Genomic DNA, 15154 nt, shown 5'->3' on the forward strand with positions numbered 1-15154 from the left:
AAAATTCCATTACTTACTTTTTATCATATTTATATGTTTAGCAGAAACTATAAAGTTAGTAGACTGTTACAAATTTTTTCAAATTTTATAACACATTCTAAAGCGCCATTACAAAGTAAGATAAAACATCTTTTACTCTCTCTCTCTCTCTCTCTCTCTCTCTCTCTCTCTCTCTCTCTCTCTCACGTATTTTTTTTTTCTTTCGCACAATTTTGATGAAAAATATCGAACTCTTGTAATATTCAGACTCCGATCAGAGTGTCTATATAACGAAACCGTCTTGCCCCCTCCGAGTCTCTTCCTGGGATTTAGTTTACGTTTGTTTTATGTAATTTTTTTTACGTAACTGTACGGCGCTAAAATTATACCGTGGTGATCGTACCCGCGATAATCTTCTCTATTTATTACGTTTCAAACATTGCAACTAACAATTATGGAAAAATTTCTAAAGTTAATTGTCGTGCTGGAGTCACTTCGGCGCCCGATCGCCTTATTAAAATTGGACCTTATCGTTCGTCCTTCCCGCAGGCAACCGGAGGCAGAAAGTATATCAATACTCAATCGTATGCGAGTGCTCCGCCAATAGCCCAGGGTAATTAGCGCCTGTTGATTGGTCACCTTCGTCGGCGCGCCATCGCTGCGCCGACGACGCCGTCGTACGCCACGACGTGGGGGTGGGGGCTTATTTACTTGCGCGTCCAGGTCGTGTCGATCTCGAGCGAGCAGCGTGGCGTCAGTACCGCGCACGATGCGCGCCGCGCTTTTTCGCTTTACGTGATTCATCCATCTTCGCTTCCGCGTTCTCGCCTGGTTTCTTCTTTTCCTTCTTCTTCTTCTTCTTCTCGTTTACCTGCTTCGCCGTTTTCGCGTCGCTGGTTCGCGGATGATGTTATCGCGAGGCGTAGAAATTCAAACGATGATACGGATCACGTTAATTGATGTGAAATTAATATCTTTCATTAGAACACGTAATTACCAATCTCGGAGCTTGATGGTTTGAGAGGATGATTTATTGATATAAACATTTCGAACATCCCGTTACATGAGAGTTCTAAGTGACTGTATATCCTTATGGGATGATTTATGTGGAGAAAGGGACACTGGCGTGGATTTAGGACAATTCTAAGAACGATATGAGTTGTGAGAGTCCAGTGACGCGTGAACCTATTGAACGATTTAACTGATGACTTACCGCGAAGAGAGGCTACTTGGAGCCACTTGGAGCCTTAGAACAATCTTAAACGCAAATGAACTCGAGAAATACTATATAGTTCGTTGAGGTCACTCAGTAACTTGTGAGCGTATCTCTTTTTCGATAAGAGGACAACGTGGCCGCGAGAAGATTCTTGGGGGTCTGATGGCACCCGATCTCGAGAAAAGGCGCCAGGAATTAAGGAGGGGCAGTAGCGGGACCTTGGAACATGTTAATGATCATATGGGCATGCTCTTACAGTTGAGGTGTGCAGGCGGCGCGGCGGATCTTCATCATCATGGTAATTAGAGAAGTTATGGCCGCGATGTTTTGGAGCGTACGCATGTTTACCGTGTCTGTTATTCTTGTTTTTGTCCAGAAACTCCGGATTTTATAATCGCCTCTGTCGTTCCAATGGAAATGTTAAGTTTCCGTTTGTCGATCGTTGTTTCTCATCTCCCCTTCGTTCGCTCTCTGTCGAACATTCGTAGAATTGTCATCTACTACACTCACAAGGGGAGGACCAGACGTATAAATAATCGATTTCAACGAAACTCTTAGCGGTAGGTCTGCATGCTAAGTAATACTGGTTAAAAGGATATAACGCACTACTCAAGCGTTTGTAAGAAAAGCGATGATAAAAAATTAATAAAAAAATATTAATCGGTAATTTTTTATATTTTTAATTACCTTAATTCACATAAATTTTATATCTTCGAAGACGGTACGGTTCAAGAGAAAGCAGATACACATACGCTTTAGGCGATCGATTTTTTTAAAACACACCTTTAGTAGCATGTTAGAGAAAATTTTTTTAATATTGATTTTCTTGCAAACGCTTGAATATTGCATCATATCCCTTTACCTAGTATTTCTTGACATGTAGACCTATCGTTACAACGAGTTTCATTGAAATCGATTATTTGCACGTGTGGTTTTCCCCTGGTCAGAGAAACATAGTGATGACAATTATACAAGTCTTATATGCACGATTAATATATCTAGTTTAATAAATTATTTTACAGTTGTTGCTAAAGTTTTAATTGTAATAACTATATTATAATTTGTATGGGAGGGTTTGATATCACGCACCATGTAATTCGCACATATCCACTTACATCGGCCGGTGCCTACATATTTTCTGCTACACTACCAATCAGAAAATTTTATATTAAATTAACTAATTTGCGATGTGAGCAATCAGGTGTTACTCAGTTTGTATCACTACGGTAATGAAGGATTTACACTGCGTCTGGCGTACTTGGATCTCACAGTTTGGAGCTTTGTACAGAACTTTTTATGCCAATAAGAACTAACTGCATCCAACATGCGATGTACGACGATCCGATATCCAATAGTAGATAAAATTTTTATAGAGCAACATTTTTGTCTCTAGAAAACGTATTCTTCTATTGGATATAATCGGACACAGTGTGAATCCTTCATAACAATATTTGTGCACTATTAGTTTACAAAAAATAGTAACTCAATTATAATTAGAGGAAAAAAGAGAGTTGTGAAATACCATTTCGTTTTTTAAAAATATCTCGGTAAATATTAACGTGACACAATTCTAATAAACGCTAGTTAGAGTTCTACCAATTATCCTATAGATAGAAGTTCATCGAGTATGTAAAACGAACGTAATTTACTGAAGAAAGAAAAATTGATACGTTTGTGGAAAGCAGGGGGATTGTGAAATGCTAATGTCATGAAAGTCACTTAATTTTATTTATAAAAAAACAAATTAATGTACTTTCGTAGATTTTACAATTATTGCAAATAAGTATAGATTTGATTCATCAGGAACTGGAAAGTTTTTTATCTTAAAATTATTCAATTTGTTTAAGAATAATATTTAAGAATTTTTGATCTAATATCCATCTAATATGTCAAAATGGGGAAATTGGAAATTAAAAATTGCGAATTCATTAGACTCCAATTAATTAAATAACTTATTAATCTATTTGATAGAATTCTAATCACCAATTTGCAATCTTTGAACTTTAATGTGTTTGATACGAGCTTTATAATTTGATGATTTTTCAATATGACTTCTTTAAGACATATCTAACATAACGTATTTTTAAAGGTTTTTGAAATCTTTAAATACGAAAATGGAATTAAAATATAATTCAGAATAAATTCAACGGTGAATACATAGAATAAAAAAAATTATTAGATTGTAATAAAATTTTGTATTAAATAGCTAAAATAATATTAAAAGTGTACATAAATACACAAAAGTTGATCCAATAAAAAACAAAGATTTTTTTTCTTTAAACTGTAATGAAAATTGTATTTGTATTAATGTTACATTCAGGATTACAAAGTATAAATTCAATTTATGAAACAAAATCGAGACTTAAAACTAACAAAGTTCAATATTTTTTTACATAATCTGTATTATATATTCACATAGTAATCAATACCGTTACATTCCTTTATCGTTGAGATACAAGAGATTCGAAGGTTTCATATCAAGAGACACAGCAGGTGTTTTCTGTTTAGTGGCACAAATGTTGTTCTGTCTTTGTTACTCATTGAATAATAAGAAAGATAGAACGATGTTTACATCAACTTGTGTCATTAAATGTAAAATACCCAGAAGTGTCTCGCGCCAAGTGTACTTTAAACATGATATAAATACTAGAAATTCATATATTATCATAGTTATATTTAAATAATCACTTTGCGAAAGCAACTGGGTACTATATCAAAATTTTCTACGGTTTAATTGATTTAACAATGATTAATCCTAGAACTTTTGAATTTTTATATATGCAAATAACTTTTACATTTTTATATTTATCACAATATTCTTTTATTAAAGTTTCAGCAATTTTCTTTAAAACGTGTTTTGTTTGCAATAATGACTTAATATATGATTTAATATATCAGAAATATTAGTTTTTAATTATTTTTTTTTAACATTTGTGTTCTATTAGACGTGAAACGGTTAAAATTTATTAACAAATTTGATGATTTATTTAAATTTTATTTTTATTCTAACATAATTTTACAAAAGATCTTATAACTTTATTATTTTGAATCATAAAAGCGTAATTTAAATTATTAGATACGGACCAGAAATTAATACAATCACATTGCAACAATTGTATATTTGCATCTATATATTTATATTTGCGGAATACATATATTTGTCCGAGATTCATATTATAGTATTAATATGCTATTAATAACGATTAGGCAGCGATAAATATTTTTCCTTTTCTTCTCAACTCATCTATATGCAAATGTTTCTTACCTCAAGCCCTTATGAAGGTCACAATCTTCCTCTATTTTCTTTATGTCATACATTTATAAAACCTTGTGTCCATGATGCTAAAAATCAGTTTGTGATTTCAGACAGTGAGAAAACCAATCACATAATCGAATTATTCGGTTGAATTGATCAATTCTCTGTCAGAAATTTTGGACTGATTTTCATAATAACACATCATAAACACAAGGCTTTAAGGACTAGCATGCAGAAAAACATAAATAGTGGGTGAACCAATCAGAGAATTTAAAAATGGCACTTTAAAACCATAGACACAATGAACGGAATAAGGAATAGAATATAGAAAATAAAATTAAAAACAGTTCAAATAAAACAGTTCAATGGCTGCATTCAGCAAAAAAAGTATACTTTGTAACTGTTGTAAGATTCTTTGATGTAATTTGTTCTTACTCTGAATTCTTGCTGGATCTGAATGAATAAACCAATCATATTAAAGAATTTTATAACAATTGCAAAACCACTTTTTCTGCTGAACGCAGCTAATATTTTGAATAAGAGCCCTGGGGCCCTATTCTTGAAAACATGCGAATAACTTTCGTATACGAAAATAGCAGAATAACCAATGGAATTATTCAACGGTATTTTTCCATTGGCTATTTTGTCACTTTCGTATACGTAGAAATTCGCATGTTTTCAAGGAATAGTTCAATACGTTGAATGAAAAATATTTGATGTTTTCCTTATATTAAATTGTTTTCTTATTCTCTGTTTCTTATTCCGTTCAATGTATCTGGACTCTTATTCAAAACATTGGCTATTATTCAAAATAAAAAATGTTATATGAAATATTTCTTAAACGTGTCCATAATGTTAGAAATCGGTCCGAGAATGGAGGGATAATGAATTAATTGCATTAGACAGTTAGCGAAATTGTACAAATGCAATTTAGTTAATTCTTTTTATCCGAGATCAGAATAAGTTTTTATTTTGCCCTTATTTTTCAAAAAGTTACTTTCTAGTGAATTGCTGCAGTTGGTTCTTCTGATTATGAATATTATAATTACAATTCGATTCTTTCAATACTTTAAAACCCTTGTGCCGTAATTTGCTTGAACAGAAATTCTGTTCTTTTTAGCTGAACTGACTGTACTAGTCCACAATTTATCTTTTTCCCTTGACGTTGGAAGAAAAAAGATAAACTCTAAACTAGTACTACTGGTTTAATTAAAAAGAACAGATTTCGAAATCTGTGATAAAGATCTCCATAATCTGTCCTATCTAAACACCCTACAATCAGAGTTCGACCATGAGACATTTAATTTTGATCAGTTGCCAAGTTTTGCCAACTCCCAAGAGAAAAAGAGATAAAAGATACAAGAGAAAGAGAGAGAATGTATATGATACATAGCTCTTTCTTGTTCTCACTAACATGAATATATACTTTCTTGCAGGATATTGATAAATTGCTTTAAGCAGTGTCTACAATGCAGTTATTACGATGTTGCGACACTGCGACGGACCAATTAAAGATGAGAATATATAGTTTTTTTTCTTTTTTAATTGGCTCATCGCAGCGTCGTAATATCATAACGACTGTATTGTAGACGCTCCTTTATAGTCAGGCTGATCTAGTATTACTGATTGGACACTGTTCTTCCAATTAGAGTAGAGCCATCCCCTCCACATATATACTACCAGTCTGCTGCAAAGAGGTTCTCAAACGGCAACTTGTAGGCAGTGTTATTAGATCGTAGGACCTGAGACTTCTCCATTATACGTAGAGCAGCATGTTTGTACAATAACGTGTATAAATGAGCTCTTTTTTCAGAGTAGCTAGTGCAGAAGTTACAGCAATCTTAGCCAATCAAATGAACTCACTAAATCAATGGCAACACACGATTGGTTAAATTGCTGGAGTTTCTACACCGAAAAAGGACCTTATTAATGCACCTCATTGTATATACATTCAGCGCGAAGCTGATTGGCGTTGAGCACACTGCTTGTAAGCAGTGTTGAGGAATTTTTTTTTAAATTTACGTTTTAAGACCGGAGCACAGATTCTTGCGTACCTGCATTAGCATATGCATAAGGAAATGACCAATCAGTTCCCTTATGCATATGGTTATACAGTTATGCAAGAGTCTGTGCTCTGGTATCTATATTATTATCGTATGGGAGTTTTTTTAAGATAAATTATTAAATTTTTATATTTTTTTCTTCTAAACATTCTTCTAAACTTCTAAAAAAAAATCCTCGTGGTAATAAGAAAACTAAAATGTGGAGGAAATCTTTCAACTTATTCTGTGTTCCAAATCTGTTCACTTTTTACAAAATTTATTGTGGAATATTTGGTCACTCTGATTATAAGGTCTTTGTCGACTTTTAACGTTTTTGACAATTTTTAATGTGACATTGTTTACATTGTGCGTTTGGTCCGCCACCTATACACTGATCCAAACACGATAGGTCATAACAATGTAAACATTTATGAACTTGTTTGGGTCAGATAATTTTTTTGTGATCCCTGACCTATCTTAGGTGCTCTTAGGTCATATATGATATAACGCGTGTAAACAGAACTATACTAAAGTCGTAATCGCATTAAAGATTGAGATTAGATTGGAACTTGACGAATCCAAAGAAACATAATTGACCTCAAGTTTAATTAAATTCGTTTTAATTGGTCAAATTCCAATCAAATCGTAATCGCAATCTCCAGTCTGATTATGATTTATGGAAAGTGATGTGAAGTATACTAGTAAATTCTATTTTTGAAAACATGTAAATATTTTTAGTATACGAAAATGCAGAATAGCTAATGGAATTATTCTTCCATTGGCTATTTTGCCAATTTCATATGCAAAAGTTGTTTGCATGTTTTTCAGAATATAGCTCTTGATAGATGGCATTATGAGGATTAAGGTAAAGTACTATAGATGTAGTTACTCTCATTCGCCATTTTGGTTCCAGCTAGATGTACAGATAAAGGTCCTTACACAATACGGGAAAAAGCGATAACGATAGAAAATAAACACAGATTATTGATTTCACAGCTTCTGATTGGTTGAACATTTCTATCGCTATTTTTATTGCTATTTCCTTGCATTGTGCAAAAATCGTTATACGATGTAACATAACGACACGAATGTAAATTCTGAGTTTGCTCTACAGTAAAGTTAGAAATTATTGATTTTTGTCTTCGAATTTATGCAATTATGAAATGCATGTAGACTATTCGAAAGTTGCCACTTTGTCATCACGTCGTAAGGAACACATCAGGTCAAAAGAAAGCATAAAAATGATTTTATTTTGATATTATAAAAGTTAAAATAATTTTTGGTTACAAAATTTGATGTTAATGATCAAAATAAAGTCATTTTGAACTTCTCTTAATTTTTGTGTATTTCTAGGGGGCTACTAGAAGTTGCCAGCCAAATAAACCTAAAACTGTAGATGAGAGTACTTACATCTATAGTGCTTTAATTAAGGATCTCTCAGTCTACGATAGATATAGTAAGCCTTAAGCCGTAAGAAATTGACCAATCATAGTTGAATATGAGGAGAATAATCGATCATCGTTGGTCAATTTCTATCAACTTAAAGCTTACAACATTAGGCCTGTTCGTGTTGCTGCCCTTTTTGAATTAATTTCTTTGTCGTCTCTCTCTTTCTTACGATCGAATATATATTTATCTCATCTCGAGTGCAAAAATTTTTGGAGATTTCAAGCAAGAACACACCTATTAATTGTAGACCGGGACTCACAAATTTTTAGTTAGCTGATCAATCGGTTGGTTCATTGGAATTAACCAATCGCATTTATCAATTCACATAACAAGCAATGCGATTGATTAATTCCAATGAACGAACTGGTTGATTACCGAAGATTGGTGAAAGTGGTCCTAAGGCCTCATTGGGGCTAGAGGTAGCCATAGATCTAAACATGAACATTTCGTTGATGATTCATTTTAGGTCAAGGTTATGAATCGAGATCATCGAAATGGAGGTGAGGTCGCGTGGTGTAAACTAAGCAATACATGTGCTATTAAACTTGAAAAATTAACAAGTTTGACTATTTATTTATATTTTATAATTGTTTTAACTTCGTTTACTTCATTCTTTCGACATGAGAAGCTTTTTACGAAGCAAAGTAATACAAAGTTATAAGTGGCAAGACGAGCAAAGAAGATGTAAGTAAAAGATAACCTTTATTTCGAATTGTAATCACAATAAAAATGTTTTAGGATTGTTTCAATTTAAAGAGTTTTAAAAAAAAAAAAGATAAAACAATTAGCATAATGATCAAATAAGTAAATACATAAGAAAACAAAGTAATAATATATATATGTAATATATTTATAATATATAAAATATACATAAAAATAAAAGAATAAAAATTATAAGCGTTTGCTTAACTCGTTTAAACTAGGCTGACGATGGATAACTGAAAGAAAAACGCTGTGTCATAGAACTACCTCCGACGGAAATACCTGATTGGGCTATGTTGCGAATAATGATTCACAGCGACGATATTTGAAGTTTTTTCACTGGGTCAATCAATCAAGAAAATTTTATATTAAATTGATCAATTGGTGACATAGGCAATCTGATGATATTTATGTGCCCAGCAAATATATATCAATAAACAGGTCTAATTGGTGGCGGAAAAATGAAACGTATTTATTACGTTTCAATGTTTGGTGAGTTAAAAAAAAATTATTGTATGTATATATTTATAACTTGTGCAATTTATTTTACAGTAAAATAAAAGAGAAAGAATTTGCATATGTCAGATTGCATAAAATTTGGTTATCCGGAAGTTCTTTATGATTTCCACCATTTGGAAATTTCAAAAGCATTATCAAATTGCCATCATTTGCTGGCTAGAAATCATTAATTTGTGATTGCCGATTCGCTTATATTTCTTCGTGTGCGTTTCTAGTTGTTTTCTTACTATACTTTATCTTCTACCATCTCAGGGTTTTTGCACTGTAATTTACTTTGATTCTTTTTATTCATCTTCTATTTTTTCTTCCTCTCTCTTATTCATATCTATTCACTTGTTTGCTTTCTTATTACTGTTCATCTCATGAGTATATGCCGTCATGCGTAAAAACGTAGTACGGAAACGAAGTACGGATTTCTGACTTCATAATATAATATCGCGGCCACTGACTTGAAGTAAGCATTAAATACAGATATTTTCTTTCCTGCGATAGGATCGGATGCGCAACTATCTATTATAAAAGGCAGAAAAGGAATGGGGAAATACCTCTATTTTTAGCTTTTTATTTATGGCACAGAAAAGTATAAAATCTGCCGATTGTATCTCTCTTGCGCCTTAATATAAAGTTTACTTTACGCAATATATAAAGTAAAATTCTACTATTAAAATTATATACTCTAAAATATGTATACAGGATGGTCTTAGTTAACTAATTTTGAAATACTCCCGATGGATTAATGACAGAATATTTCAAACAAAAGTTTATTGGCTTTAAATTTTTTAAAATTATGTAATGATCATTGTTAGAGTTTTTTTGTGATTTTTTTTACATATGATTTTTCTAATTCTACTTATTTGTGCATAAAAATATCAAAGCAATTATCACAAAATTAACAGTTTATGACTAATATAAATATAAATATATACATTAGTTTTTAACATATACAAGAGTAACGAGATATGAGCACGCACTTTTATACTTTATCTCGTTACTCTCGAACCTATAAGTGTGTTAATTGTGTATACATACATACACATGCAAATATATACTTTATTCTGAAATATTTCGACAGATGATATAAAATATCATAAAGTGTTTAATTTTTGGCAATTGTATCTTAATACTTTAATGCGGAATTAATTAAATCTATTAGCAAACGATTACTCACTCACGTATAGAGTGCTTGACTGATTTCCAATTTCTTGCGGTTTCATACGATTTTAAAGTAATTTCAATTATTTATAAACATGAAACAATTTTGTATGATTTCAAGTGATTTCACGTTTAACTACGTGTTTTCAATTTCGTGATTCACGTTTAACTACGTGATTTGATTTCTTAATGATTTGATGTTGAAATGATTTCAATTGATTTTTCTGATTTTAAATTGATTTCAATGATGGATACTTGACTGATTTTTTAAGTAACCTTTTGTCTATTAGTGTAAAGAAAACACATTGTTGCTTTAAAAAAAAAATTATGTAATTTGCAATTATGTATTTTTTTTTTTAACAACTGTTTTCTTTACACCAACAAAATATCAGTGCACAAAGGTATTAATTAAATTTTCAAGTCGATATTATTGACATTACAGGTTTAGAACATTCTTCGAATTGGCTTTACAGAAATAGAAACCTTTTTACATGTTTAAAGTATTGTATATAAAAATAAAGTCTGAGACTCAACTTAAAACGCTTAGAACGAAAACAATTTTACTGACACATATATAATTTTTTCTTATTTTTAACTTGAGTCTCTTGGAGTTTAATTTTGTATGTACGTTAAATATGTAAAAGAGTGTTTTATTTTGTGCTGTACATATAAATTATGTACTGTACATATAAATAGGATTCTATTCTGTACGAAGTCTGATGTGAATTGGAAGTTTAAAATGGACATAAAACAATAAAGCTTGTTCGCGCGCGCGCGTTCTCTCTTTTACGGGGTTAATGGACTTATGACGAATGTTTTTCTGCACTATCTCCCGCCGGCATTATTATTGTTGAAAAGACTTAGCTCTAGTATCGTGGCCGGCGAGGAAAATGGCCGTATATGTGCGTGCGGTACCAGATAACCTTCGCGGTTCTCGATACGCGTCTAAGAGTCGAGACACGATGAAATATGAGAACGAGATATACAAGGAACAAGGAATAAGCGCGGGAGGAGGTTGATCTGCGGCAAACTGCAGTTAATGTGGAAGTTAAAAGCAAATTGGTCGACGACGGACAAAAAATGTCGCTGGATCGATGACTAATAAAAGCAAAGATAGAGAGGGAGAAAATAGAGAAAATAAATAAACTTGCTTATACGTTGTTTTCGTTATCAATTATTAAAATTAATAAACTTGCTCATACATTGTTTTTAATTGTCAATTATTTAACAATTTCTTGCACAAATTTTTCTATTAAACATCTTTGACAAAATTTTAGTATTTTTTTGAGGGTTTTGGAATCGCTGATTACAATTCTGAAGTCAAAATTAATTATCTCAACGTGTTTTGTCATTTATTATTTAATTTAACATGTTTTGATAGCCATTTTGGTCGCTGTTCTGGATTTGCTATTTAAAATTTGCTAATTATGAATTGGAACATCTTGAAAATATGTTTATTATCATTTTTATCCCAGTATAAATTTTTTGTAAAAAGTTAATTTTGACTGATATTGTGTTTCTTTGAGTTAATGCAAAATAATCACATATTTTTATTATTCATGTATGTACATACACAAGTCTTAGAAACATAACATAAATCAATTATCGAATATGTAAAAACGTACAAAAACTGTGGCGAGAAAGCGTAGTGTCCTGTGCAGAGAATGCTATGCGACAAAAGGTTTAAGTTTCAAAAAGGATCACTTTAAAAATTGATTGAATTTGATAATAACCTGAGAAAATTACGTTCTTCAAGAATTTACATTTTCAAACTTGGAAGATGTGCTGAAAACAACTTGCAAATTAAGAATCAATGGCTGAAAAAATCGCAATTAGCGAGTTGTTTATTGAGAAGTGAAAAGTTTAACTCCCAGACAGCGAAACATGTCTTTACACGGCGAATATTAATGCGGTCGTATTTCTGTCATTGTTTACGAATCTGCTCGTGAATGACGTCATTGATTTTAGCGATTGCACTCGGCTGAAATCGAATCGATCATACATTGAATGAAAAAACAAGAAAATTAAGTAAAAAAAAAATCGATACATTATTTATACACTTTATTAAGATCTCTATGAGCTTTAATTAGCTGAAATTGTAAGCTGAGGTATTAAAAACAGAAAAGGCTTATGCAAACGTTGAGTAACGTCGTACGTATTTCTAGATTTCTTAAAATAGAATTCTTTATCGAAAAATCGATCGTTCAACGATTTCTTTTCTCAAGGCAACGTGAGAATTTAAGATTCAAGTATTTGGATATTAACGCTATGTACACATGTTTTTTAACACTTTTTTGTACACATTGAGTCACAAAACTTTTGAGTTTCTCATTACTTTTATAAGTATGAAAAAATTCTTGAGTGACTCTTATATGTACTGTAATAGTGTAATGTACCTTTAGAAAATATTTATATGGTTATTTATTGTTAAACAATTATATATGAACATAATTAATTACAGTGCCTCAGTTTTCCAAAGAAATTCATAGGATAAAATTGTTGCAGTGTACAAAATGTTCCTAATATCGTGGCATTCTTTTTTTTTCATCCCAACAGGGACAAAGGTCTATAAAAGATAAAAGAAGAAGGAAAGAAGAATTTAAAGAGCTTATAACTTGATCAATCCATGAGAGAAAGAGAGGGGAGAGGAAAAGAGAGAAAGAGAGAGAATGAGGAGAGCAGAGTCTAAAACTCTCTACGATTTCGAAACTCTGAAGTTTCAAGGTTTCCAAGTTCGAGTAATCGACGATGTTATTATGTAAATGTCTGAAATGACTCAGGAATATTAGCTCAGACTGAAAAGTTCGTTAACTTTAATTGCGTTATCATAAACATATATGTGTATTACCAAACACTCATTGATGATCCACATGCGATCGTCACATCAAATTGTCACGCAGAATGGAGTCTTCGGTTTGTACTCAATGATTGCTAAAATCGCGTGTAAACACGAATATGCGTATACGCGGTTCATTAACGGCGCGCCGTATGCATAGTTGAATAACGAAGCTGAATACATGCACAAACCACAGTTGACTCAATTGGCAGCAGATTGATAAATTTGATTAGGCCGAACCACACGAAACTGGTTTTTCGAGACGATCGCAGTTAGCGCGCGCTTGACAACAACGCTTTGAGATGCTTATTTTGTAAACCAAGTGTTTACGAGACTATGTTAATTGTCAACATGCAGCTTCTCTTAGACATTTTCCTTGAGTTTTTGCTACTAAAGCGAAATCTGTTACGTTGAAATGTAATTGGAAATATATTTCCAATTAGATTTTATATATACAGGGTGATTCTTAATGGTTGTACCCACTTTTTATCATAGGAGCACGCATTCGTAATTTCTAATATAATGTTAGAAATACATATCCGTCGATAAATCATGCTCCTATGGTAAAAAGTGGGTACAACCATTAAGAATCACCCTGTATATACACCAATGAAACAAGAAACATTAAAGCAATATTTAGAAAAGTTGATGATTTTATGTGTGCTTTCAATTATTTTAAAATAATATTGTGTAAACATTTTAAAAAGGTTATTTGATATATGACTTTTTCGAAACATTGTTGAAATGCTTTAAAAACATTATCTCTAAGTCAAAGTTCAATGTTTTTGCTTATATTGACGTATGTAACGTTAAATACGATATCTGAAAACGTTATGTATTATTAATCTTTAAATAGGTAGGGTATCTGTAGTAGAGGAGAAGAGGGTATTATGGCTACTGTCGACAATATGGTTACCCCTATTATCTCCGTTATTAGATGACGTATTCTAACAATTGCTTATGGAGTTATTCATTTAGTAGCCCGCCGTTTTTTAAGTGATATTAATATGACAATACATAATTAGTGACAATTGTTATAAGGCATTTTTACTTTTGAGCACTTCTAAACTTTTTCATGGTTCACCTTTAACTTTTAATTACTCATACTTTCTCATTATTCTTAAACTTGAGTGTATTATCACACGAATATACATACACTTGAGTGTTTTTTTTATTATTTACCTTTTTATTCAGCTATACACATTTTGAGTTATACAAAGTTAAAACAATAACATGGAATTTTATTAATATGGCTTTTTAAGCAAAATTTTTATATTGAAATATTTCTTCAATAAATCGATCGTCATTCTAGAGAGCGGTGTTTAGAAACATTAAAAACATTATTTTATGCTTGTTGTTTAATGTTAAACAGGGATAAAATGACATTTCTAACTAAATTTCTAATGGTATTTTTAAAGTTACTGAACGCAAGAAAATTCTATATTAGAAAAATTCTAAACAATGGAAAATTAAAAATACATAATTTTGTAACAAGATACTGTGTTTCTTCTAAACTAAACTAACTTTTTTAAATTATTCTTATAGATAGCCATATTACAACCACTTTTTTCTGCCACCGATTATGCAGAGCATTAGATTTTTATAAATCACGTCCTAAATAATAAATATCTCTTTATTTTGAGCCTAGAATCTGTCAAACAACATTTTGACGAATGTAATCGTTCAAGTTTCAATAGAAAATATTAATTATAAACAAAATGATTCAATAAAATGAAAATGGGTGCCATATTACCCTCTTCTCCTCTACTGAAAAGAAAAAAATAGTATTGTCTACGAGTCTTGAAGTTTATTTTTTTTTATGTTTCTTTATTTTTTAAGGTTTAACTATCTATAGGGTTTAACTAATGTAACTTCAAATATGACATAATGGAAAATATTATAATAACATTTTTTTGTCAATAATTAACATTTTTTTGTCAGCACTCCACGTATCTACTTATTTAAATTTTGACCGCATACTTATTTAAAAGTTGAATATTATT

The 15154-nt window shown here is 31.4% G+C and overlaps 1 protein-coding gene across 5 annotated transcripts in view; it reads left to right on the forward strand.

Moving 5' to 3' along the window:
- Positions 1-15154, forward strand: part of LOC105193791 (nuclear factor of activated T-cells 5) — a 55841-nt gene that overhangs the window by 18983 nt on the left and 21704 nt on the right. For 2 of the 5 annotated variants that reach the window (XM_011158373.3, XM_011158374.3), the window contains exon 1: positions 866-1493. The exons of 1 other annotated variant lie outside the window; for it this stretch is intronic. In XM_011158373.3, the coding sequence (XP_011156675.1) occupies positions 1358-1493 (136 nt within the window). In that variant the 5' untranslated portion in view covers positions 866-1357. Of the gene's footprint in view, positions 1-865; positions 1494-4028; positions 8627-8828; positions 9137-15154 lie in introns of those variants that run through there. 2 more of the 5 variants (XM_039456771.1, XM_039456770.1) reach the window with 2 other exon arrangements.

This window comes from Solenopsis invicta, chromosome 13, assembly GCF_016802725.1.
Source record: "Solenopsis invicta isolate M01_SB chromosome 13, UNIL_Sinv_3.0, whole genome shotgun sequence".
Classification (NCBI taxonomy): Eukaryota; Metazoa; Arthropoda; class Insecta; order Hymenoptera; family Formicidae; genus Solenopsis; species Solenopsis invicta.